Source organism: Megalobrama amblycephala, linkage group LG22 (genome assembly GCF_018812025.1).
Source record: "Megalobrama amblycephala isolate DHTTF-2021 linkage group LG22, ASM1881202v1, whole genome shotgun sequence".
Classification (NCBI taxonomy): domain Eukaryota; kingdom Metazoa; phylum Chordata; class Actinopteri; order Cypriniformes; family Xenocyprididae; genus Megalobrama; species Megalobrama amblycephala.
In genome coordinates, this window is record NC_063065.1 from 6,780,155 (window position 1) to 6,806,512 (window position 26,358).

Here is a 26,358-nt window from a genome sequence, read left to right on the forward strand (position 1 = left end):
TGTTATTGTAAACATGTCTTTAATTTTACCCTATCAGTTTGAGCCGGAATCAGACCCGGTGATTGGACTGCGGGATGAAAATAACAGCGTTTCGACGACATGGCGACAAACACACTCTACAAACGCAACTCTTGTGTATTCCTGTGGGCGGAGGTTAGTCAAAAAACTGTTTTAGTGACGTCATTAAAGAAGGAAGTAGAGGGATGTAGTCCAAACTGGCCGTTCGATGTAGGCGACTTCTGTTAAATAAAATATCTCGCTTGGCATTGAACTTTGAGCTTTAAAATTTTACAGATTTTATTTATACTCTAACAACAACATTACACACTAACTAAAGTTTGAAACATGGGATCACGAAGAACGGGACCTTTAAATCTTTAGCTGAACTTTAGTTTTTTTATCTTTAAGTTTGTCTTTAGTTGAAGTTAAGTTGAAGTCAAGTCAAGTCACCTTTATTTATATAGCGCTTTTTACAATGCAGATTGTATCAAAGCAGCTTTACATTGATAACTGGAACATAATTTTTGCTGCACAGCAGCTCTTCAAGAATAGCGTCAATGCAGGCAGATCAAAGCACTGTTGAATAAATGTCAAGAATACTGTTGAATATCAAATGTCAAGTCAAATGTCAAGTGTCCCCAACTAAGCAAGCCAAAGGTGACAGCGGCAAGGAACTAAATACTAAATACTATATTTTTGTTTATTGCATATTTTCATTTTGTTCACAAAACGTAATATTTCGGAGACCCCTGTTGAAGTCCCCTGGTTTCTTACATTCACTAAACTATAAATATGCTAAAAACTACAAGAATAGTGACTATTACTGCTGAGTTTTTAACAGGCTGTCGAAGGACAAGGGTGTGAACTTGTAGCCGGATCCCTCGTAAAACTTGTTCTGAAATTCAACCCTGAAAACAAACACATAAAAAATGTAATTTTAACTACATTCATATCACTCTGTGCTATTTTATATAATATTTAAACATGCTTTGTAAACAGATCTTTTATTATTGTTAGTAACGGTACACTAAACCTCACACTATTAATGCTAAATTTGGACACAAATTAGACCTTTGGGTCAGAAATACTGTATGTAAACTTTAATAGATTAAAAACAGACAGACAAACATGTCAAGGGTCATGAACAAGTCAAATATCTTGACTAACATGCAACTTAGTGCAAGATGCAAGCTTGTTATAAAGTACAGAAGGTGAGACTAGGTTTTCTTCGTTAAATAAATCAGTGAAGTCTTGTTTATGGATTATGTGTTGTTCTTACCAATGCAGTCGTAAAGCATGCAGAAAAGCAGACAGGCCCTCCATAACCAGAAGAACAGTCACGGTGAGAACAGCAAAAGCAGCAAACAGCAGCACCAGCATGAGCGAACCCATACCAGAGGAAAGCTTCAGCCCCACCTGGAGAACCATCCGCCAAAGCACCTCCGAGAGCTCTGCAGACCAGAGACGGAAACATACGGGCTCTGATTTACCTCATTTCACTCGCCCATTGTGTTTCTTACAGTATAACTTCGGAGATTCTCAACCTGCTTTGTATTGTTACAATGTCACTAGTATATGTAAATGAACAATGTTTACTCATTCTTCGTGTTACCTGGACTAAGAAATTCACGTTAATTTGTCAGCAAAAACTTCCTCATTTTTGTATCCCCGCCCACAGACAGGTGGATCAACAGGGTTATTAACAAAATAGTTATTGTAAGAATAGGTTTAGTAGTAGTAGTAGTAGTAGTAAACTTTATTATCCCCTTGGGAAAATTTAGTTCCAGTGGGTTTCAACATGCGTTTTCACAGAAGATAGTACAACGTGCATTTTCACAGTCATTATGGGTGCATTATGGGTGTTGAAGTGTTTATTACGATAAATGTTTACTCTTTGAATTCTTGCACCCGGGAACAACACCATTATAGCTAAAAGTTTGCTAAGAAGTATTTCCTACTAAAGCAAGGTGGCATTTGACTCTGATAAGCATATCCATAGCAGGCTGGTGGGAGTGGCTTTGGATGCCCAGTGCATTATGGGTATTGAAGTTTTCCTACCTATTTGGCAAAAGGGAAGACAACTGTCTTTTTTTCTCTTTTTTGTCAGGTAGCACCAATTTAAAAAAAAAAAAACAACTACTATATAGGCAACTAAGTTTTATTGAAAGCTCTATTTGCCAGCGTTGAAGTACCCATTTAAAGCCAATTAGGACAAAGTAAGGACAAAGTGTCTGTTGCCATTGGTCGACGTCTGTCTGAATTGGCCTTTAAAGGGATAGTTCATCCAAAAATGATCATTCTGTCATTATTCACTCACCCACATGTCATTCTAATCTAAACCAATTGCATTCATCTGTGAATCACAAAATTTAAAAAAAATGCAGAAATACAAAGTTCTGTCATGAAACTCTAGATGGCGCAAGCTGATAGGTCCTTAACTCAATCTGCTAGCATCATGTCATTCTCTATAGGGCACAGCTGATTGGTTCTTGCCGTATCAGTAGCCAATGAGCTCGCTCAACTTTTAATTTACTTTTCAGCATTTGCTATAGCAGTGCAGCCTGCTTTCAGAAGGCCTCCACCTTCCCCAGCTCCACCTGTATAGATCTGCTACACAGTATGGGTAATTATGCTATTGTACAGCAGCAGCATGTCCTACTTTCTCACAGCAGTGTGTCGTGTATGTATTGGCAGTAGCAAGTCCTTTACTTGCTCTACAGCAATAACAGCAGCGTAGCAGATCTAATCCACCAAGACCAAACTTATCATTATTGTCATATCCATTACCATGCCAAACAATGAACACAGAAAAACATGAACTAGACTAATAAACTCTAAAACTAGAGGTTCATTTAAAAATTTCACCAGTTGACATGGACATTTACCAAGTCAAAAAGAATAATTAAGGAATTGGAATAATTAAGATGTTTTAATGTTTTTAAAAGAAGTCTCTTATGCTCACCAAACCTGGATTAAAAATGCAATAAAAATAGTATTGTGAAATATTAGCCTACTACTTAAAAGAACTGATTTCCATTTTAATCTATTTTAAAATATAATTTATTCCTAAAGCTGTAGTTTCAGCAGCCATTACTCCAGTCTCATGTATTCTGTTAAATTGAGAAGTAGAGTTATAATGCTAAATATAACCACATATGGAAGGTAAAAGTAAAAGTTTAAAACATGCTCTGGTGTTCTTGAGCTTTGTACAGTAGGTGTCCTCATAAACTGCACACCTTCATTTTCTCATAAATCATTTCACTGTTGATACAATCAGCCTCTAAGAAACTAAAAAAACCCACAAAGAACATATCATAAAACAGAAGGCATTATTCTCTAACTGATCCTAGAGTTATTTTTATTACTGTGCTTGAATTGCGACAGGACAAACCTGCATGAGCCAGACTGAGCGCCCAGAGCCGCAGGTACGAGGCCGTGTTGGAGATGCAGCCCAGGCAGTACTCGATTGTGTGGATGGCCTGATACACAAAGACGTCACCCATGCTTACCTGAAGAAGAAGAACACAGATGAAACATAGTTCATGTAAAGACAATTGAGCCTTTTGTAATTCAAATGTTTATAACGTTTAAAGACTTTCCATATAAGAAAATCTTACCATCTGATCTTTCTGATGGTGTGAGGAGAAACCCATATCTGTCCCATGCTGATCACTGTTTCCAAACACCTGCATAGAGACCTTGTTACACACAATCACTTCAATTAATATATTATTATAGACACAAAATATATAATATAATATTTATACACATTTCGAATTATAAATAAGGTGCCAAATTGAAAATGTAAAAAAAAATCTGTTAAATATTGCAGTACTGAAATATAATATAATTTAAAAATAAATAAAACCACTAATAAATCTAAATCAAATCTTACATCTAAATATTAAAATTCAAAGAAAATTTTAAAGACTACTGAACTACTTTATTTAAATTAAATATTTTAAATATTTATAAATGTTATGCACATACAGTATATACTGTAATTGCATTTATTGTATATAATTTTAAACATAACATTTTTATTAATGTTTACTAAATGGAAGGTCACGTATTAATAAAGATTTAATATTTTTTATGTATGTAAGGATTTCATTTGCATTTATAAATGCTCTTAATTTAATTAATAACACAATACATATTTCCATGTTGAAAACAGTGTTATTTTAGTATCATTGAGATACTATTATTGACTTGTTTTTATGTTTTTATTTTTATATATATTTTTTTCATTTTTATTTTATTCAGTTTTAGTACTTTTGTTGTTTATTTGGTCTTTTTTAATACTGTATTTTTTTTAAAAAGTATTTTTTTTTTACTGTATTTTAATTTTTCTTTTTTTTTTATTATTAATTTTTACTTCAGCTTTAGTTTTAATTATTTTACTACATTAAGCCTTGGCAACTAGCTGAAATTAAATAAGCTTTTTATGTTTTCTTTTATTTCAGGTGAGGTTTTTTTATGGTTTTATCTTAGTTTTAACTATATTTAACATGCTATATTTAACATTATTATATTTAACTGCTCACCCACCTGGTGTCTGGTTTTCATTCGGGTCCTGTAGATGAGGAGGGGTTTGACCAGGAGCAGCACAGGAACCATGAGCACAGCCGTCACAACCAACAAGATCTGAACAGCTTTCTGTAGAGGATTACAGCATCTGTCATACTGAGTACTTTGGCTGTGTGAAGCCAGGAGTAAAGAGCTGCTTTTAGAGGAACATGAACCCAAACCTGTCCTCTGTAAAGAAGCTTATGTTCAGGCTGGTAATCAAACAGCATCATGTTGATGAAGAGCAGCAGAATGCTGGGAGCCGTTTCAGATCGCAGAGTGACGCACCATTTGTAGAGGATGAGGAAGATCAGGTATCCAAAGAGAGAGAGCATGAAGATCAGCTGTGGAACAAACTGAAATAAAATGTCCTGGAATTTTCCCAAATATCTGTTAAAAGGAAATAAGAAGATTTCTGACCAATGATGACAATAAGAGTTAAGAACTCATATTAATCACGATTATTGATCTGGAATTTGTGAAAAGATTGTACTTTTAAAAACTATCAACTACTGTATGACTACATTTTTAATAATAACTACTTAGATTTATATACAAGTAACTATCTTCTCATTTTTCTACATTAGACAAAAGCTACATTATCACATCATAAAATATCAGTTTAACAATACTATATGTTCTTATGAAAGATTAACATTTTGCAATAGCATTTGACAATCTGATTGATTTAAAAATGTAATTTTGCCTTAATTTATATGAGATAATCAAACACCCACACAAAGTTGACCAAACTCAGGGTCACTCCAAGGAGCATATGACTGACTCCCAATATGACTGACATCTTCATCTTGAAAGAGTTTAAAAAGGACAGCTTATTTGATGCAATATTCCAAACCTGAAACAAAAATAAAATTAACATGGGAAATTTAAGTTTTAACAGGTTCACACAGGTTTGTTACTTCACTTGCTGTTAAAGGTACTCCTCTATTCCCTTGTATATGTTGTGAGCTTTAGAAACAAATGTTATTCTTAGTGTACAGCATCAGAATAGCTAAATCCTGACACCTAGTGGATAAAAAACACAGGAAGACAACCAAATTTCTAAATCTCTCAAATCATTGTAAAAACACTCCAGGATTACATGAAGTATGTCAAAAAACAACATAAACGTAAATGTTTTCCTTAAAAGAAGTGATTATGTACATAATGTTAAACAAACAAGATTTATGTGCACTGACCGGGTCGACTCCAAACACATACGGGCGACCAGAATAAACTCCGGGCACAGTTGGGCTCAGCTGAAGATGGTGATTATCATAAAGTGTTTCGTTTCTGAGATAAAGCAAAAAAATGATCAGAACGGAAAATGGCAAAGTACAACTTTAAAGCCTGCAAGAGTCCAGCGTACGTACTCCCAAGGTCCGTGAGGATAGAACATGGGCCGCACACACCAGGAAGAGCCAAAAATGTTGAAGGACTTGGAGAAGCAGTCATTGTAAATCAGTCCAGTATATATGGAGAACAATCCCATGAGCAAGACGATGTAGCGCCCCCCTACCAGGACATCTATAATCTTTGAGCAAAAAGATGATTATAACTAGTTAAAAAAACACAGTCAAAGCTTACAAGGCTCTACGACTCAAGACGCAAACAAAAACTATCAGGCGTTGACATTTCATGCCATTCAATACCTCATTTTTCATCTTTCGTAAACATTCGGCCTGTGTAATGACCCAGACTGCCAACAGTGTCATCAACAGTCCATGACCACAATCTCCAAACATCACCGCAAACAGGAAGGGGAAGGTTACAATTGTGTATGGAGCTGAGAAAAATAAAACAGAGAGAAAAATATAACATATAAATAAATATTAAGATTCATTATATGAAGACTTTGGTTCCAAAACGCAGTAACTCCATTTTGATTAATTTGAGTAAAAAGGTGTTTTCTTTACCAAGAAAGTGGCAAGATGAAAACCTACGGAAGAGGATTAGGGCCAAGCAATAATAAAAAAAGAAAACCATCTCAAGATTAAAGTTGTTAAATTTCGAGAAAAAAGTCGAAATAAAATGTTGAGAATAAACTCATTAAATTAAAAGAAAAAACTAGTTAAATTTCGAGAAAAAAGTCGAGATAAAATGTTGAGAATAAACTCGTTAAATTACGAGAAAAAATTCGTTAAATTTCAAGAAAAAAGTCAAGATAAAATGTTGAGAATAAAGTCATTAAATTACGAGAAAAAAGATGTTAGATTATGAGAACAAATTCGTTAAATTATGAGAAAAAAGTCATTAAATTTCGAGAAAAAAGTCGAGATAAAGTTGAGAATAAACTCATTAAATTGTGAGAAAAAACTCGTTAAATTACGAAAAAAAGTCGTTAAATTATGAGAACAAATTCGTAATTTAACGACTTTTTTCTCGTAATTTAATGACTTTATTCTCAACATTTTATCTCGACTTTTTCTCGCAATTTAACGACATTTTTCTCATAATTTAATGAATTTGTTCTCATAATTTAATGACTTTTTTTCATAATTTAATGACTTTATTCTCATAATTTAATGACTTTATTCTCAACATTTTATCTCAACTTTTTCCTCGCAATTTAACGACATTTTTCTCATAATTTAATGAATTTGTTCTTGTAATTTAACAACTTTTTTCTCGTAATTTAATGACTTTATTCTCAACATTTTATCTCGACTTTTTTCTCGAAATTTAACGAGTTTTTTCTCGTAATTTAACGAGTTTATTTTCAACATTTTATTTCAACTTTTTTCTCGAAATTTAACAACTTTAATCTCGAGATGGTTTTATTTTTTTATTATTGCTTGGCCCTAATCCTCTTCCGTAAAAACCACTATTTTCTGTTTCAAACATTCACATAGCATCTTTTGGTTATAAAAACATTAAAAATTCAAATCTACATTTTGATTTTAAAAAGTTTATTATAAAAACGCATTATTTTTTCCCCCAAAATGCAATAAATCCATGACACTTTTTTTTTCAAAATGCAATTAATCCATCAATATAAAAGTTATTTTTCAAATTGAAATTAGACAACAAAGAAAGTTGTTTCACATATATGACAGAGTCTAAACTTTGCCAATATTTATCTTATATACAGACATTTTACTAAATATACATTCAGCCGTCGCTCCCAAAATGAATTCAATGGGTCATCTTGTTAATGTTATAAATTATTTGTTATTACTGATTAAAAAGTATCTGGTGCCACTGCACGGTTAAATAAACACATTTGCTGAGTACACTGGTATTAAAAACAGCTTTTTAAAAAAGCCTTCAATGTTTACGGTGGGTGGAATGGTGCGCTGTGATTGGTTGAGCGGATATATCACGTTCTGCAGAAAAAGTAGACTGGCATTTGTCGCGTTTTGGAAAGAAAGGGAGAAAACATGACAGAATAACACAACGGATATCGCATTTTGCGCAAAATTAATAAATGACTTTTCAATACCGACCAGATACAATACTGATTTTGGCGGAAACTCATTTTTTTTTTAAATGGCATTTATCACGTTTTGGAACCAAACTCTTCATATATATATATATATATATATATATATATATATACACAGTACATGCACACACACACATATTTACAAAACGTTATGTTAGATGTGGTTAATCGATTTGATAGCACTAAGATAGATAGATAGATAGATAGATTATATACAGTAGAAGATTAGACAGTATCAGCCAATCACCTGGATTGATCTCCTGATAGGTACCGACTCCATAGGCATCAATAATAGCCTGGAATCCTTCAGTAAATGTGTTTGTTCTGTTGAAGGTTGGTGGAGTTTGCTGGGTTTGGATGCGGTTCAGGACTGGGGTCACACTGGAACCACTCTGCTCCTAAAAACACATGTGAAAATCACACATATATGAGAAACTTGCACAATTTCAGGTATAATTCATGTCTGCAGCACAAGTAGTTGGAGTGGAGTTAGAGTATGAAACTACTTACAAAGGGTTAAATTTATAAATATTTAAAAATATTCCATTGAATTAAAGTACATAATTAGTTATTAAGTTCAGTAGTTTTAAGTAATTAAGTTCATTTTTGGGCTTTAATATTTTTATTTAAGATGTAAATGTACATTTACATACATGATTTATATTTATTAGTGGTTTTATTTGCATATTTTTTTATTTAAATTTTTTATTTTTATTTTAAAGGGGCAAAAAAATTGCTTAAACTAACATTAAGTTTAACAACTTAAAATCTCTTCAAAGCCGTGTATAACTATACGTACTGATCCTTTAACCAGGGCGTTTTGAACTAAAGTGAGATCGGACACAGGACACCAGATCTCTGCTACGATCAGTTTCTGCGTGATGTCTATGTTGCAGAGGTTCAGTGTGTAGTAGATGGCCTTCATCTTCTTCACTTTACTGCCCCACTCCTGGACGTGGTCGGCTGCTTTGGTCAAGACACCAGCACGATATTCTTCAGTTCTTCTCAGGATCTTTAGGAAAAAATGTGGACATAGCCATTCCCTACGTCTGAATATTGATTACTGGTGAAAACACACTTGAAAAGACACATTTGGCAAGAATAATCAGTAATGTGACTCACAATTCGAAGATCTTCCATTCGTGATATTACATTGTTGCTCATCTCCTTGCGTTCATACAAAGTTTTGGGGCATGAGTACAAGCTGGCATGAAACCTTAAAGCATTGTAGGAATAATATCGATGTTTTACAGAATTCAAAACAAATCAAGCCAATGCAAATAAGGCCATCAGATAAAATTCATATTTAAATATTCATGGATTGTTTTGGCCAAGTTAAACTGCTACTGTCATTCTCTAAATTTGGTGACAAACATGTCATGAAAAAATGTAAAATATCAAGAAACTCCACATGAAAGACATCAGTCTATAAACTAACAGTTTATTAAATCATATGAAACGACTCTATATTGTTTTGCAAATTTTTTTTTGAGAATGATTCTACTGGTAGCCTATATAATATGTATGGAAATACCACGTCTCTCACCCTTCACACACTTTTCTGATCTTTTTTCGCACATTATCTCCCTGGACAAATATGATGAACACGTCCTTCTTCACAGCTCCTCTCTGCTTAAAAGAAACATATATTTACTAACCACATTTCAGATAAACTGAACACAGACAAATAGTGCATTAGTTTATTAATCATTTATTCAACACCTTGAACATTTCATTCATTATTACAGTTTATTCACTATAGTTCAAAAAATGGTAATAAAATATGACAAGATCTCAGAGTTAAACTGTGTCAGAAAAAAATTAATCTTAATTATGTCAGATAACACTTAAGCAATCAATTTTACTGTTTGATACATGCTCCGAAACAAAAAATTTCGAAAAAAAAAAAAAAGCTTTGAAGATTCATGAAGCAGTGTTTTGAAATCGCCCATAACTAGATATTGTTGAATAAAGTCTTTATTTTTGTTTTTTTGGCGCACAAAAAGTATTTTCGTCGCTTCATAACATTAAGGTTGAACCACTGTAGGAGGTCTTTAAAAATACCCCTGAAAATAGTCTCACCACCGCTTGAAATTCCTCCGTGGCCTGTATCTCTGCATGCCGAAGGACGAAATTTCCATGAAAAAGGCGCCAAAGAACCCTTTCAAAAGCAGCAAACCTCTCGTGTTTGATAACACCTGCAATAAAACTTAAAATGTGTACAGATATGACATTAGCAGTTTAATTAGGTCAGGCTGTAAAACCTTTCTGGAACCTTTATTTTAAAGCGTTTATGTATCAGTGGGACAAAATCTTTTAAATGTACCCTAGATGTAGAGGTCCAGAGGTGCTGGAACTGCTGTATCTGCGGATGGTCATGTGGGAAGAGACGGTCATAGACACTGAGTCTTCAGAGGGAGGCTCAGAGCAGGATAGCATTGACTCGGCCTGCACACAAGAAATTATCAACACAACTTAAGTACATCAGCTGGTCCATGAACCTTCCGCTTTCAGTGCATGGAAATGAGTATTATGGACCGCTCCTTTCAATCCCATAAAATAAAATTGGATCAAGCTTAAATAAACCAAATTGATGAACTTTGTTTACTAAATATTCAAATGTTTGAATAATAAGCGCGAACTGATCGAGGCCTTAAAGTTGCAACTGCCTTTTCTTCTTTATTGTGATCTATATCCAAGTGAAACTGCTTCTCGAACATATGCTGAATTTGGAACTGCATACTAGACTACTCTTACTATTTTTGCCATAGAAAGTCAAGTCACCTTTATTTATATAATGCTTTTTACAATGTAGATTGTGTCAAAGAAGCTTTACATTGATAACTGGTACATTATTTTGGCTGCACATCAGCTCTTAGGCCGTGTGTCCACCAGAGCGTTTTTTCCAGCTGCTAGCGTACTTTTTCAATTGTTTTCAATGGGAGCGCCGAGTTTTTTAAACGCCAGGAGCGTAACGAGGCGCTGAGCGTCTTTTTCACGCTCAAACGCTGAGAGCTCGGCGTTTTTTACTGGTCGCCTCGAGTTGAAGAATGTTCAACTTTGAGTAAAACGCTGCGCTCATCACTGTCACATTTTATTCAGCCGTCCAATCAGAGTGAAGGAGGGGCGGGACAAATACAACACCGACCAACTGTCACAACATTCTTGCTGTACAACGACATTAACAAGCAGACAACGAAACAAAATGGATGAGAAATTAATATTGCTTATCTCCGAACATACATAGCAAGTAATTCTACATTGTGTCAACATTTTTAGTCTGAAACAAATTACCTGCAAAATCAGTTATAAGTAACAGTGCCACGGATATTCCGTATCATAGCAACAAAGCGTCTCAACGGAAAAAAACGCTGCGCTGCAGAAGCTCTGGTGGACACACGGCCTTAAAGAATAGTGTCAGGCAAATGTCAAGTGTCCCCAACTAAGCAAGCCAAAGGCGACAGCGGCAAGGAACCCAAACTCCAACAGGTGGCATCAAAAGATATGGTAAATGTAGTACAAATAGTATACAAGTATGCAACTCCTAATTCAGCAATAGCTCTTGAACAAGAAATAAAGTAAATGTAGGGCGAGACTTGATTTTGTCCATCTGGAATTGATTGGATGATTGTGGTTTGCTATTGGTGGATCTGATGTGAGTGACAGGTTGTCTGAGATCTCAAGGTCTTCACCTCCTCAAAGAAGTCTTCAGTCATCCTCAGCAGAGAGTCAATGTCCATCAGCTCAATGAGGTTCTGTCTGAGTGTGTCATGGTTACAGTTGATTTCTCGCAGTTCCTGCTCCAACTTCTCAAATGTGGACTAAAGATTTGAAGACAATCATTATGTCATGAATTTCTGTTTGTGTGTCAAATATAGAGTTTATTTGGTCAATTCCATGACTGACCAATCAGAATCAACTATTTCAAAGAGCTTAAAGAGAATAAAAATAAAATAATAACAAAATGAGAAGTGTTGTTTCCACCTCCAGCTCCAGAACATCTCTGGCACAGGGAACCATCTCCTTCTCCTTTGTTGCAGCAATCACTATGTTAGATTTCACCATCTCCTTCTCAAGATATCCTAAATGATGTACAATTTCAAGAGCAAGCTGCATTACCATCTTTGAAGGAACATAATTGTATCCAATTGTTTCAAATGAATCTAGGGAACGGTGTTGGAAGAAGTTACTTTTAAAAGTAATGCATATATCAAAAGGATAAGTATATCAATAAATACAATTAACCATGCAGCTTTGGTGAATCTTATAATAAAGTACAAATGTTCTTACTCAGAATTCTCTCCATTTCTTCACATTTCTTCACTTCCTTCACAAAGCGCCTTTGAAATGTTGTTACACCAGGATTCAGCTAGAAGATCATTTTGAAAATCATGTTGGAATTATAACATTGGATGGTTTTGATTTATTTCAGATGATTATTAGAAATGACCCGCTTATTATGATTCATTTACAGCCATAATGTACACAACCAGTTTTTCTTGCTCTGCAGTGTTATGCATTGATTGATTCAGCCAATGGTGATAAATCAAATTCTGTGACAATACAAGCTCAATATGAGCTGAAGAATGATGTAGTGAGTATGCACTATATGCACTAAAAAGTGTGCATGCTGCTAAAAGCAGACTACATTTAGAAATCAATGGATGCTATTAAGGTTATTTGACAATATGACAAATTAATCTTCCATCATAACATTTAAACTACAAAATAAACCAGAACTGAAAGAGCATTTAGCAGCTCATGGCCTAGTGATGCTCAAACAATGTCATTTGGTTCAACAAGATGGATTTTGTGGCCACTAGACAGTCGAAAATAGACACACACACAAGCACAACCAGGTTACTTACATCTTTAAACTGAACCAATCCAAGATGTCCAAGTTCATTGATGCAATTATGGGCAGATTCAGTTTGAAAAAACAGCTGCACGAGGCACATCTCCTCACTGCGAAATAAAGAACTCATTCTGAAATGCTTCAAAGAGCTGGAGATTGTTCTGGAGAGTTTGGAGGAATATAAACAGCTCACATACTGCTGGTTGAGCGGCAGTGATTGTCTGGTTTTTGTAACTCAGTCTATGTCTGTCAGTGAGATCAATAGTGTACTTGTGTAGCCTCAGGATTAATATCGACACACTAGTGCAGCTGGAGCATCCAGACCAAATTATGATTAACAACCCTGCAACAAAGCACACATATGTACAATGTTACTCTAATGTTGTTGCAATATTTGTCTTGTTGCTATGCTGATTGTTATGTACATTGAATATGAATTGGAAGATAAACCCGAGGGGGTATTCGATAAACTGTATGGCTAAGTTTTAAATATGGATATTTTTCTTACAAAAACCCATCGCTTCACTTCAGAAGGCCTTTTTTAACCCCCTGGAGTCATGTGGATTACTTTTAAGATGGATGAATGCACTTTTTTGGGCTTCAAAATCTCTCCCCCCATTCACTAACATGATAAAGCTTGGAAAAGCCAGGATATTTTATAATATAACTCTGACTGTGTTTGTCTGAAAGAAGATAGTCATATACACCTAGGATGGCATGAGGGTGAGTAAATCATGGGATAATTTTCATTTTTATGAAGCAACGAGAATACTTTTTGTGTGGCAAAAAACAAAATAGCGTCTTTATTCCACAATATAGTGATGGGCGATTTCAAAACACTGCTTCATGAAGCTTTACGAATCTTTTGTTTCAAATCAGTGGTTCGGAGCTTGTATCAAACTCCCCCCAAGTGGTGAACCATTGAAATTTCGAAACACTTATGATGTAACGAAGCTTCGTTTACTGAGATGACGTGACTTTGGCAGTTTGATACACGCTCTGAACCACTGATTCGAAACAAAAGATTCGTAAAGCTTTGAAGCTTCATGAAGCAGTGTTTTGAAATCGCCCATCACTAGATATTGTTGAATAAAGTCGTTATTTTGTTTTTTTGGCGCACAAAAAGTATTATCGTCGCTTCATAACATTAAGGTTGAACCACTGTAGTCATGAACAGTTTTAAATACGTCTTTAGTATCTTTCTGGGCATCTGAAAGTGTTAATTATCTTGCTGGCAATGCAGGCCTCACTGAGCCATCGGATTTTATCAAAAATATCTTAATTTGTGTTCTGAAGATGAATGAAGGTCTTACGTGTGTGGAAAGACATGAGGGTGAGTAATTAATGACAGAGTTTTCATTTTTGGGTGAACTAACCCTTTAAGAACTGTTCACTAAAACGTTCTTTGGGAAACCAAAATTGTGTCTTTATGCATGTGTCTTTATGTATCACTACAACTACATATTTTTAACCTTTATTGTTTTAAGAGTTGTTTAAGGATCAAAAGGGGTTGCTAAACATAGAATTGTCTGTTAGGATGACTAGTTTGAAGACAGAGACTCGACTGAATCTGCTAGACTTATGCAGCACAGTAAGAAAGCCATCCATCGTCTCTTGAAGAACCCTTTTCTTCTCTTGCCATTTGTGTGTTTCTCTAAAGTGAGGAAAAAGAAAAACACAACTAGAAACATCTCTGTTCTCAAAATTAAACAAAAACAACTTATACTGTTAAATTTACCAGGGTAACATATACAGGCACTTCACTTGATGAAGTGTTGAATCTAGTATGCTGGATAAGCTCTCATACCCATATAAATATTGACTATTAGAGCTTGTTATGTTAGCCTGCTTACCTTCTTTCTCATCTACGCTGTCTTCAGAGTTGGAGGGAGATGTTTTGGACATGTTGTCCGGTATAGAGCTGATAGAGGTGAACTCGAAACCTGAGGAATGATGAATCTCACCTGTAACCTTCATGCTACCCTGAGCATGATCTGGGCCCAGTGATTTCATCATATTGACAGTTTTACCTATTCTGTCCATATGTCGGGTTTAAAGCTGTCAGATATGGATACTCGCTTTCTCACTCGCTAATATGAAAATAGATTGACACTCGATATCTCCCGCGCGCGCCTTTTTTACCGCGTCTTTTACTGAGGTGATTATATCAACTGATCTGGAGAGTATATTGCCGGTGTGATTTCACAGACTGAACATTCATGAAACGAAGAGCAGGGTGCATCTTTTAAAAGTTGAGACGTTGAATTTGACGCGATGTCTTAAATACGCAACGCTCACGGCGCGAGGCGTTATGAACGACAAAATCATGTTCGAGCAACAGAATTTCACGTTTTACCTCATGATGAAATCAAAATCGACGGGTTTTTTGTTTGTTTTTGTTTTTTTTTTGTTTTTTTTACAAATAAATTCATCAGTTTGTTCGGGCGACCATGCCTATATTCCGGTTTCAAAGTCGATAACTATGTAGGGCCTAAAGACATTTTTATTATAATTATTATTATTGTAATTACATGCCTATAAAAATAGGCTATACTAAATATGGTTGTACTTGTACTGTATAAGATAAAATCCAATCTTTCAGAGGGGCAAACTAGGATTACGACTCTGACCAGCCATAAACAAATACATCAAACTTTGAAATAAACTATTTTTTTTTATATAAATAATATATATAAATATTATAAAATATAAAAAATATATAAAAATATATAAATATTTTATATTTTTTAAAAATATATAAAAATATATAAATATTTTTATTTTTAAAATATTTTTATAGCGTTTTTTTTTTTTATGAAAATAGAACAATTTACAAACAAGGCATATCATAAGACAATACAAAGTGTGGCATTAATTAATAACAGGGGATCCGAAAATAAAATCATAATATTTTAAGCATGTTAATGACTTTTTGTTTTTTTAACAGTTTCAGAGAAGATATAAAACAATCAAATTCAACTAAAAATACCTTAAATATTGGGGATGAATTTAAGCATTTTTGTTTATGTATATAAAATATGAGCAAGCAATATGAGTAAGTTAACAATGTATTCAAGACCTGTTAACATTGTTTTCATAGTACACAATAATATGCTTTTATGCGAAGACCTGAGATGACGTCACATGACCGTTTGCGCATCACATGACTGCCCACGTTTGACGGACGCGGAAGTGGGAACACTAGCTAAAGTAAAAACAAAACACAACACTGCGGAATAAAGGACTCTTTATTAAGCGATATGAGTGACGAATATTATCTAGAGCTCAGTGAAAATCCCGTGCAGTTTGAGAACGCATCGAGCGTCAACAATGTGTTTTTTGACGAGGCGAATAAACAGGTGAGAACACGTTTAATCATTTGTAGATTAATAATTACATGACATTGCTGTCTCAAAATCTAGTGAGCTGTCTTCCTAGACAACGTTTGGCGCATTTTGAGTGCTGTGTCGATATGTTTTACTGTGCAGTGTACATCATGTTCAGTGCACACTTTTAAACTGGATTAACCTTCTTATTTTATGAATATATTAATATTTAGATGAATGTTAACTGTTTCACTGTAACTGTATTGTGGACAATAACTTTGCCATGTGTTTTAGTAATCGGTTTATGGCTTGTCATCTGTTTATATCATATCAAAAAGCACTCTGGCTATACCATGGCACCAGTTGATAATACCATATTTTTTATCTATATACTTTGGTATTAAATGATTAATATATTCATGTATAATGGTATTTACAATGTGCATCAATGGTACTACCATGGCACATATCCAAAAAACATAATGGTATCAAGGTAAATTATCACATAGTAAGTGTATGTTAGTCATCTGTCATGATGAATTATGCTTTCTGAGTATAATAGTGCATGTTTCATGCGATGAAGGTGTTTGCTGTACGGTCTGGTGGCGCCACAGGTGTTGTGGTTAAAGGACCAGATGACAAGAGCTCAGTGGCTTTCAGGTAAGTCAACTAAACGTTCGTAGTTTTTCAATATTCTCATTTGCATGGTGTAAAGTTCAGTTATATACTATTATAATATCTAATTTTGTTTGACAGAATGGATGACAAAGGCGAGGTGAAGTGTATCAAATTCTCACTGGGGAACAAAATCTTAGCTGTACAGCGCACTACAAAATCAGTTGTGAGTATCATTCATTGGTGGTTGTTGTTGCAGTAAATGCAGCTATTAGTGCAGGTTCCTTTTAACAGAATTTCTTACTTTCTCTCCTTTTTTTTAGGATTTCACAAACTTCATTCCGGACTATCCACACTTGGAATTCTCCCATGAGTGCAAGGTATGTCCCTTAACTAACAAAGATTGACTTAAAGGGTTAGTTCGCCCAATAATGAAATTTCTGTCATTAAGTATTCACCCTCATGTCGTTCCAAACCTGCAAAACCTTCACTCAACTTCGGAGCACAAATTAAGATATTTTTGATGAAATCTGATAGATTTCTGTCCCTGCAATGTGTCTTCAATGTAAATTGCGTAAGAGACTGACAGGGTAGAGAAGAAACTGTTGAATAAAGTCGTTATTTTTGTTTTGTTTTTGCACACAAAAAGTATTCGTCGCCTCATAACATTAAAGTTGAACCACTGTAGTCACGTTGACTATTTTAATGATGTCTTTACTACTTTTCTGGACCTTGAATGTGGTAATTTCATTGCTTTTTATGAGAGATCAAATAAAAAAACCTCGGATTTCATCAAAAATATCTTAATTTGTGTTGCGAAGATGAACAAAGGTCTTGCGGGTTTGGAACGACAATTAATGACAGGAATTTCACTTTTGGATGAATTAACCCTTTAACACCCTTCAAGTCAAGTGTGTTTTTTTTGTTGTTGCTGATTTTAAAACTTTTTTTTTGTAGTTTTTTTTATTTTAAATGGATCAAAAGCAATAGTAAAGACATTTTTAATGTTACAAAAGATTTCTGTTTCAAATAAACGCTGTTCTTTTAAACTTTCTATTCGTCAAAGAATCCTTAAAAAAGTATCATGGTTTCCACAAACATTGATAATAATCATAAATGTTTCTTAAGCAGCAAATCAGCATATTAGAATAATTTCTGAAGGATCACGTGACACTGAAGACTGGAGTAATGATGCTGAAAATTCAGCTTTGCATTACATAAGTAAAAATACATTAAAAAAAAATATTAAAAGAGAAGTTATTTTAAAGTGTAATAATATTTCACAATATTGCTGTTTTCACTGTATATTTGATGCATTAAATACTTTTTTCAAAAACATATAATCTAACCAACCACAAATTTTGAACGTTAATGTATGTATTTTTTGCTGTTTTCATTTACTATCCTCAGACAAAGAATGCCAGTATTCTCGGGTTTTGTTGGACCAACTGGAACGAGATTGTATTTGTCACTGACCAGGGAATAGAATTCTATCAGGTGAGGTGACGCCTTACATCAAATCAGTAAATTAATTGAAGGGTTTGTTAATTAAATGAGTAAAATAAGTCATACAGAATCCCTGTTTTTCTTCTATTCAGGTGCTGCCTGATAAACGAACCCTGAAACTCCTAAAGAGCCAGAGCATCAATGTGAACTGGTACATGTATTGCCCAGAAACGGCCGTTCTTCTTCTTTCCACCACCGTACAGGGTAATGTGCTGCAGCCGTTTGCTTTCAAGGTGAGTTTAATGCTTTGTTGTTTATTGGTAATTTCAAGCATGCATGAGTTTTGCATCTGCAGACTTGAACCACAAGAGGGCAACAGTAAAACAGATTGACTTCAGTTGTACCCAAAGTAAACTGTATTAAGGGTTTCTCAGTAACTTTAGAGACTTACACTTAAAATTCATTCTAAACCCAAGGTAAACTAAATCCTCAGTTATCTTGCTTCATGTTTCAAATGAATGAACTAAATTACATTTTCATCTATAAAGATAAGAATAAAACGGTCTCTTTTTCACTCTAATTGTTGAGTTTTGTGTCACAATTTGACATGTTTCCCCTCAAAAGCTGAAAGACTGTTTATATATACAACACGCAGTGTTTCCAAGCATGAGAATATGAGGCAAGTTATTGGTTGTCTGGTGCTAAGCATGTAGTGTAATATTTTAACACCGCATTTTCCAGAGCATTGTTTTTTAACCCTGGGTTAAAAGTGGTTCTAACCCAGCTTCTAAATTACAAGTGTGAAGTGTTCCTTTACCCGGTGTTAAAAGCAGGATTTAGAGGAATGACTGGAACCTGGGTTTAACCATAGTGTGAAAGGCCCTTTTGAGTTTCTGATACTGGATTGTTCTATCTCAAAACTTGCTTCTCTAATCTGAACATTATCTTCTTTAGACTGCGACCATGTCAAAGATGTCCAAGTTTGAGATTGAGTTGCCAGCCGTGCCCAAACCAGCCAAACTGAGTCTCTCTGAACGTGACATTGCTGTGGCTACAATGTAAGACGTGTGTATGATAACAAATGACATGTTGGATTTTGAAATAAATGGCAATAATGCATGAAAAAGCAACTGTGATGCCTAGTAGTCACGCTCTTTCTCTCAACTGTAGTTATGATCAGCTGTATGTGATGTACCTGAAGCATCACTCCAGAACTACTAACAGTCCTGGAGCAGAGGTGGTCCTCTATCATCTGCCTAGGTAATATCTAGAACTAAACAATATTACTGGCCATAAAATTCTTATTTTTCGATGTTCAGATCTGTACTTGAGCTGAGCATTTTTGTTTTAATTGTAGAGAAGGCACCTGTAAGAAGACTCATGTGCTCAAATTGAACACCACGGGCAAGTTTGCCCTGAACGTGGTGGATAATCTAGTTGTGGTGCACCATCAGAGCTCACAGGTGAGTTTGACGAGTGCTCAAGCTTTTAATCACATGATATTAAAGTGCCGCATGATGCAAGGGCACCCATTATTATACCTTGTTTGTAATGCTTGTGTCTTTTTGCATTTCAGACTTCACTCATTTATGATATAAAACTAAGGGAATTAGATACTAATGTAAACGTGCATCAGCCTGTGCTTCCGGCACGATCCATCAACCCCTACAAGATCCCTCTCACAGGTGAGGAGAGTTTCAGCAAGACACTTAATTCATTTAGAAAGCGACACCACTTTCAGTGAATAGCTATACCACTATTCAAAGCTTTACCTGTTTGATTTGTTCACTGAAAGTGTAAAGAACGTGATTTTTCTTTTCACACCCTTACAGGACCTGCTGCCGCTCCAAGTCAGGCCCCTGTGCCCTGTGAACTTTGTATCCTTGCGGATGAACTGTAAACCGAAAACTGAAATATATATATATATAGTACCATATTTAACTTCTCAAACTTTTCCTTAACATTCAAGATTCATCTTCCTGGAGTGTTTTTCAACCAGATATCATCATCAGTGCTAGTGAAGGTACTTTACTAAACATTGCACAAATAAAATCAAATCTATGTTGTGATTGAGAGTAATGATATGTTCTCTGTGCGTCAGGATATCTGTGGTACCTCCAGGTGAAGCTCCAGCCCACACTGAATCTCCTGCAGGATAAAGGCAAACTCATGGACTTCCTGTTGCGAAGGCGAGACTGCAAAATGGTCATCTTGTCTGTATGCTCGCAAAGTAAGCATTAGATCACTTTATAGTAAAAATACTTTAGAATAATTAATAAATTGACCTTATTATGCTGTTTTAAAGGTTAAAGGTTTTGGAGTCTCATAATAGGTTTACATGCATCCAAGGTCAAAAAATACTTAATATTTAATAAATTAATGTCTTGTTCTTCAGTGCTTATAGGTGGTGATAAAGGAAACCTTTCTGTGGTGGCTACAGTGTTTGATAAACTCAACCAAGTGTACAAAGACTACCTGGATGCAGAGCAAGCGTACACTGCGGTCAGTACAGATTGTTTTATTATACTGTATGTATATGAGATTGTGGTATTCATAGAAATTAAAATTTTCTCTCTCCTCAGGCTATGGAATCAGGGCCCAGTCGCTCCAACACTTCTTACAAAAGGCCCGTGCGGACACAGGCGGTGATAGACCAGTCAGACATGTACACACACGTGCTGTCTGACTTCACCGAGAAGAAGGTAAATGAGGATTGTATTTCGTTTCAGGATGCAATTGTGTTAATATTTCTTATTCTAATGCTATAAATTGTCTTCTTTGAACAGGGCGTGAAGCACAAGTTCATCATCGCAGTTCTCATGGAGTACATTCGGTCACTAAACCAGTTTCAAATCCCCGTTCAGGTATAAACAACACAACGAGGTCTTTAACAACTCACTTTTTTAACTTTGAACTTTTGTGCATTTGAGAAATCGTATATCAGAGTAAAGAGAAAGAAGGACCCAAAAGAAGTAAGATATTTGAAGAATGAAAGGAGAGAAGGAAGCAAAAGCCGAAAGCAAAGAGCAAAATAAGAGGAAAGAATATATATGCAGGAAACTTACATCCTCTTAAATTTGTTTTGGTCTGAGAAAAGATCAAACAGATGTGTTGGTGTAACGGCTAGGATGGAATGACTGATCAAATGTCAAAGATAGATGAAAATATACAGCTAGGGTGTTGTTTTGAAACCTTTAAGACCTTAAAGAGAATTCTGCAAATCTTGCATCATCTCATGTCTGCAGAGAGGAAACAGACATATTTTGATACAAAGGTACATCACGTAATCAATTCTGATGAAAAATACACTCGCTCGATCTTACAGCAAGAAGAGACACCAAAGACATTTGGAAACAATTAAAGAATATATCAGAGCATATAGTAGAAAATATATAAATGATTAAAGAAATCAGTAACATGTAAAATAATACATATAAATTCTCATACATTGCAAAACATTAATTGTAGATAATAGTTTCATACAGTGTGTTAAGTCTGAACCATTCATTTCATTCATAAGCTCTGGTATAACTGTAAATTGTATCCCAGGTTCACCTTAAACTGACCCAGGTGTTTGTTGGATGTTTTGTTTCAGTTGCTTAGACACATTCTGCTTTGAGCTTCTTCAGTAAATGATAATAATTTTTGCTGTGGCCTCCAGCGTTACGCTTCACCCTTCAACATCTTTTATATTGAGGGCGTTCCATAAACTATGCCTTTGAACAAAATCTGTACGCCTATTACGGGAAGCAGTGTTGTTGTTCATTTGTTACCTGCCATTTAGAAGAAACTTCACATTTAGAGTCTCTCACCAACTGCAGATTCAGCCCAATTGGAACAAATTAGGTTTCGGTGCAATTATGAGTGAGCATAGCTTAAGGCTGTGAACTTTGTTTATGAGAAATTTTATAAATATATGAGGATCTAGTAAACAGGGTGATCGAATTTAATTTACAAACCCTTAATGCTGCAGGGGTTCATGAGTTGATGAAAAGCTAATAATTAATTAAATCATAAGTGTGCAGAATTCTAATAAATAAATAAATAAAATTTTAAATAAAGACAATTATAATAAAACATTTGATAAAACAAACATGAAATTTTTATTTTATTTGTTAATTTTTTTATTTTAATTCATGGGACCATTAACTAACATTAGAGAACTGTGAACATGAAAATGTGTTGTTAAATTATTGAAATATTAAAGTATTTACAAGTAATACAAGTAAATATTTTATATCAAAGGGGTTAGTTAAAGCTGCTGTAGGTAACTTTTGTAAAAAAATTTTTTTACATATTTGTTAAACCTGACATTATGTCCTGACAGTAGAATATGAGACAGATAATCTGTGAAAAAATCAAGCTCCTCTGGCTCCTCCCAGTGGTCCTATTGCCATTTGCAGAAATACACCGCTCCCGGTAAGAAACAACCAATCAGAGCCAGGAGGAGTGTCTTAGCAGTGTCAATCAATCAAGCTCGCGTGCGCGCTGATCTCACCCCTCCCATACACAGCGCCAGCGCATACAGGCTTCAAGATTACCGGTGTGCCGCAGCTTTGCTTATGGCGGAAAAACAATCCAAACTGTCAATTCCTCGAGTGGCACCTGCTCATAAAATAAAGACGGGTAAACGGAAAAAGACAGATGACGATGATAAAAAAGCCAAAAAGAAAGAATTAGATAGAGCCCGAAATAAAACGAGGGTAAATATCGGAGCGGCTTTTCCGAGGTGGAGGGAGCTACGTGTCCTGAACGGATTAAAAACCGATGCAGAGTCAGCCACATTTCTGCTTGACAAGTAAGTATCCCTGCTTGATTTGTTTAATTTTTTAAGAACTACACAACTAAGATAATTTCAAAACAGGACTGACAAATTATGTATGGCATGGTTTCTTGTAGATTTCAGGGTGGTCCTTTGCATATAACATCGTTTTATTTCGCCATAAGAAAGCTGCGGCACACCGGTAATCTTGAATTTGACGCCTGTACACTGTGCATGAGAGGAGTGTGATCAGCGCGCACGCGAGCTTGATTGATTGACACTGCTAAGACACTCCTCCTGGCTCTGATTGGTTGTTTCTTACCGGGAGCGGTGTATTTCTGCAAATGGCAATAGGACCACTGGGAGGAGCTAGAGGAGCTTGATTTTTTCACAGATTATCTGTCTCATATTCTACTGTCAGGACATAATGTCAGGTTTAACAAATATGTAAAAAATATTTTTTTACAAAAGTTACCTACAGCAGCTTTAAACTGAGAAATATGTTTTGGAATTACGGTTCAGTGTTGTTATTGTAAACTAAAACTTGACTAAAATTTATAAAACTTATTAAAATAAAGCTAAAATAAAATATAAATATTAAATGAAAAACTTAAACTTTAAAAACTTACATGAACATTAGAAAAGTAGCAACTAAAAACTAACTGAAATAAAACAAGTTTAAGTTGAAGTACTAAAATGACTAAAAACTAAAACTTAGAATAAAGCTAAATAGAAATTAAATAAAAACTGAAAGTGACAAAAGCACATAAGATTAAAATTAAATTAAAATTAAAACTTAAACTGAAAGTGAAAATGTAAAAATAAAAGCTAATACAAAATAATAATAAATACTATAATAGCACTGTACTTTCCCTAATGCATTACATGTGAGCAATTATATTTTTACCATTAATATTGTTTTTAATTCAAAATAATATAGTATAAGGCTTAGAGTTCAAAATGACAATGCTTGATTTCTTTTTATTTGGTTGGGTTGAATATGTTTGATTTTGTCAATTTGAAATCTGAATGTGTTCAATTTGTGATGCGGGCCTCAAATTTTGGCTGAATTTAATCTTAATTAATTGCATTATTAGGAAAGAATCATAATTGCCTACCAAGATTTTAGTGCGCCATGTGTACTATACAGTGACTCTTTCTTTATCTTTGGTTTCCAGCACTATTTGTATGAGCTAGTCATCAAAACTCTGGTCCAGCACAACCTTTTCTACATGCTGCACCAGTTTCTCCAGTATCACGTCCTGAGTGACTCCAAACCACTGGTGAGGCTTCTATGTTCTGTCTTAAATTCATACATTACACACTTCACTTGTTTGGAAAAGTCTACAAAGTCTTTTTGCTTCACTAATCACTTCTTATTGATGTTGCTGGCTCACGTTTTCTTTTCTAGGCCTGTCTGCTGCTGTCTCTGGAGAGCACGTATCCACCTGCTCACCAGCTTTCTCTGGACATGCTCAAGGTACGAAAACAGCTTTATACTCCCATGCATGTTCTGTTTAAATGATTTGAAGTGTAAGTTTGTCAATTTCAACCCACTTTGTATTGTTACTATGGATTGTACTTCCACATTTTTGTATCCTCGCCCACAGACAGTCAGATTGACAGAGGGTTATTAACAAAACAGTTATTGCAAGAGTAGGTTTATCACTGAAAATTGTATCGTACTTTGTCTACTCTTTTGTAAACCATTATGGTAAACATGGTACACTGGCAACTGCTCCGGCGACGGCATTTTTGCTTCGGGCTTAACTGACGGAACAGCAGTTTCTTGCAGTTTTCTCCCCTCCGTTTGGCCTAAAACACTGTTTATGGTCATCCAGTTTGAAACGGAGACTACAAACATGGAGGTTTTCCAGATTTCCGTCACAGTGTTCTCTCCATTTTTACGATTCTTTGCAGTCTTTAGCCACTGCTAAAAGTTTGCTAAGAAGTATTTCCTACTAAAGCAAGGTGGTATTTCATTCTGGTAAGCATGTCTATAGCAGGCTGGTAGGAGTGGCCTTGGATGGCAACATGCCCTAATTTTCTCTAATCAGGTAGCACTGATTTACATTTTTTCCACCTTTCTACTGTATAGGCAGGCAAGTTTTATTGAAAGCCCATTTTTCCAGCGAATTAAGCTTCATTTCACCGTTGATTTAGAGTGATCCACTTGTGTTTTTGTGTGTATCACAGAGGCTGTCCACCGCAAATGATGAGATAGTGGAAGTTCTTCTGTCAAAGCAGCAGGTTTTAGGCGCTCTGCGCTTCATTCGAAGCGTTGGTGGCCACGACAACGTCTCCGCTCGGAAGTTTCTGGACGCTGCACGGCAAACAAACGACACAATGTTGTTCTACACCATCTTCCGCTTCTTCGAGCAGAGGAATATGCGATTACGTGGTAATCCTGGTTTCAACCAAGGTAGGTGATTTCGATGAATGAATGATGATGTGCTGTGTAGTTTATTTATTCTTATTAAATGGGCTAAACATCAAAATCATACAAACCAGGGTGTAGAGATACCCTTCATTCACATGATTGGACTTCCTCTGACATCATCTTCCTGTTTCAGGAGAGCACTGTGAGGAGCATGTGGCCTTCTTTAAGCAAACGTTTGGGGAGAACGCTTTGATGAAACAAGCCACCGCGTGAAGGACCATAGTAACAGCTGGAACGATGGTTTAACCAGAAGGAAACTGTATTCCATTGAGTAGCAAAAAGAAAACCAAGCATACGAAGCTCATACAAACACTAGAGTGAGTCGAGTGTTAAAAGAGACTTTAAAAGAGACACTTTACTGTCTCATCTATGCATGTTTGCCATGAAGTACAGATGGGTTTAGGAGGATAAAGCAGTAAGAGATTGGTGTTTCAATGGAGAATTACTAAAATCACACTAATGTAAGTGTGCTCAACTGAATGATCTGTATGTGAAGCTTGATTATGTATATATTTTAAAAAGAAATGACTAGCTTTTACATTTATATATAATAAATAATATGTTAATAGTGACTATTTCTTATCATTTGCTTTGTGAGATTCAGTTACAGATGGATTGGAACAAGTAAATCGATTTGTTTTAGGATCAACATTTTTGACATGAAGATAAACTCTTTTCATGTTCTCCATAGGGAAACTAATTTTGAACGATAACTTCAACCTTTAAAAACAGAGCTATGAGATTGTTAATCTGTTGTATTTGCTTCTGCTAAAGGTGCTAAAGAGGATGTTTTGTTTTATACATTTTTGCAATATTACTTGAAACTGTCTTTACTAACTGATAAAAGACTTATTTATTAGGTGCACTGAAAGGAATAATATTTATTTACATCATCTGTGC

General features: G+C 35.1%; 2 protein-coding genes across 5 annotated transcripts; one reads left to right on the top strand and one right to left on the bottom strand.

The window, feature by feature from the left end:
* Positions 1-599: 599 nt before the first annotated feature.
* si:ch73-173p19.2 (V-type proton ATPase 116 kDa subunit a 1) lies at positions 600-13,630 on the bottom strand. 4 transcript variants are annotated; one of them, XM_048175323.1, is made up of 21 exons: positions 13,067-13,630; positions 12,883-12,979; positions 12,305-12,383; positions 11,999-12,096; positions 11,707-11,835; positions 10,341-10,462; positions 10,097-10,223; positions 9,561-9,646; positions 9,137-9,230; positions 8,814-9,026; positions 8,262-8,412; positions 6,222-6,355; positions 5,943-6,103; positions 5,769-5,862; positions 5,307-5,425; positions 4,752-4,959; positions 4,552-4,659; positions 3,618-3,698; positions 3,392-3,509; positions 1,280-1,451; positions 600-908 (listed from the first exon to the last, which is right to left on the bottom strand). In XM_048175323.1, the coding sequence occupies exons 2-21, from the start codon at positions 12,970-12,972 to the stop codon at positions 821-823; spliced, it is 2,472 nt and encodes an 823-aa protein (XP_048031280.1). In that variant the 5' UTR covers positions 12,973-12,979; positions 13,067-13,630; the 3' UTR covers positions 600-820. The 4 variants fall into 4 exon arrangements, with proteins under 4 accessions (XP_048031280.1, XP_048031277.1, XP_048031279.1 ...); XM_048175320.1 differs by having other exon boundaries at positions 9,561-9,643; positions 12,883-13,630; XM_048175322.1 differs by having other exon boundaries at positions 3,618-3,686; positions 12,883-13,630.
* A 2,333-nt stretch (positions 13,631-15,963) lies between these two features.
* On the top strand, positions 15,964-26,030 carry rmc1 (regulator of MON1-CCZ1). The gene is made up of 20 exons (XM_048175025.1): positions 15,964-16,228; positions 16,779-16,855; positions 16,952-17,036; positions 17,134-17,190; positions 18,221-18,307; positions 18,409-18,549; positions 19,211-19,314; positions 19,427-19,516; positions 19,614-19,719; positions 19,833-19,941; positions 20,089-20,133; positions 20,226-20,279; positions 20,358-20,486; positions 20,652-20,758; positions 20,839-20,958; positions 21,043-21,120; positions 24,197-24,301; positions 24,430-24,498; positions 25,215-25,440; positions 25,592-26,030. Exons 1-20 carry the CDS (start codon positions 16,130-16,132, stop codon positions 25,669-25,671), a joined length of 1,968 nt encoding a protein of 655 aa, XP_048030982.1. The 5' UTR covers positions 15,964-16,129; the 3' UTR covers positions 25,672-26,030.
* The last annotated feature ends 328 nt before the right edge of the window (positions 26,031-26,358 follow it).

Excerpts from the sequence above, each read along its gene's own strand:
- si:ch73-173p19.2 (XM_048175319.1), bottom strand. The coding sequence starts at position 12,999 with ATGAGTTCTTTATTTCGCAGTGAGGAGATGTGCCTCGTGCAGCTGTTT. Across the intron at positions 10,463-11,706 it reads CTGAAGACTTCTTTGAGGAG|GCCGAGTCAATGCTATCCTG; the intron begins GTGAAGACCTTG and ends TCTTGTGTGCAG. Across the intron at positions 909-1,279 it reads CATGCTTTACGACTGCATTG|GGTTGAATTTCAGAACAAGT; the intron begins GTAAGAACAACA and ends GTTTGTTTTCAG.
- rmc1 (XM_048175025.1), top strand. The coding sequence starts at position 16,130 with ATGAGTGACGAATATTATCTAGAGCTCAGTGAAAATCCCGTGCAGTTT. Across the intron at positions 20,280-20,357 it reads CATCATCAGTGCTAGTGAAG|GATATCTGTGGTACCTCCAG; the intron begins GTACTTTACTAA and ends TCTGTGCGTCAG. Across the intron at positions 25,441-25,591 it reads TAATCCTGGTTTCAACCAAG|GAGAGCACTGTGAGGAGCAT; the intron begins GTAGGTGATTTC and ends TTCCTGTTTCAG.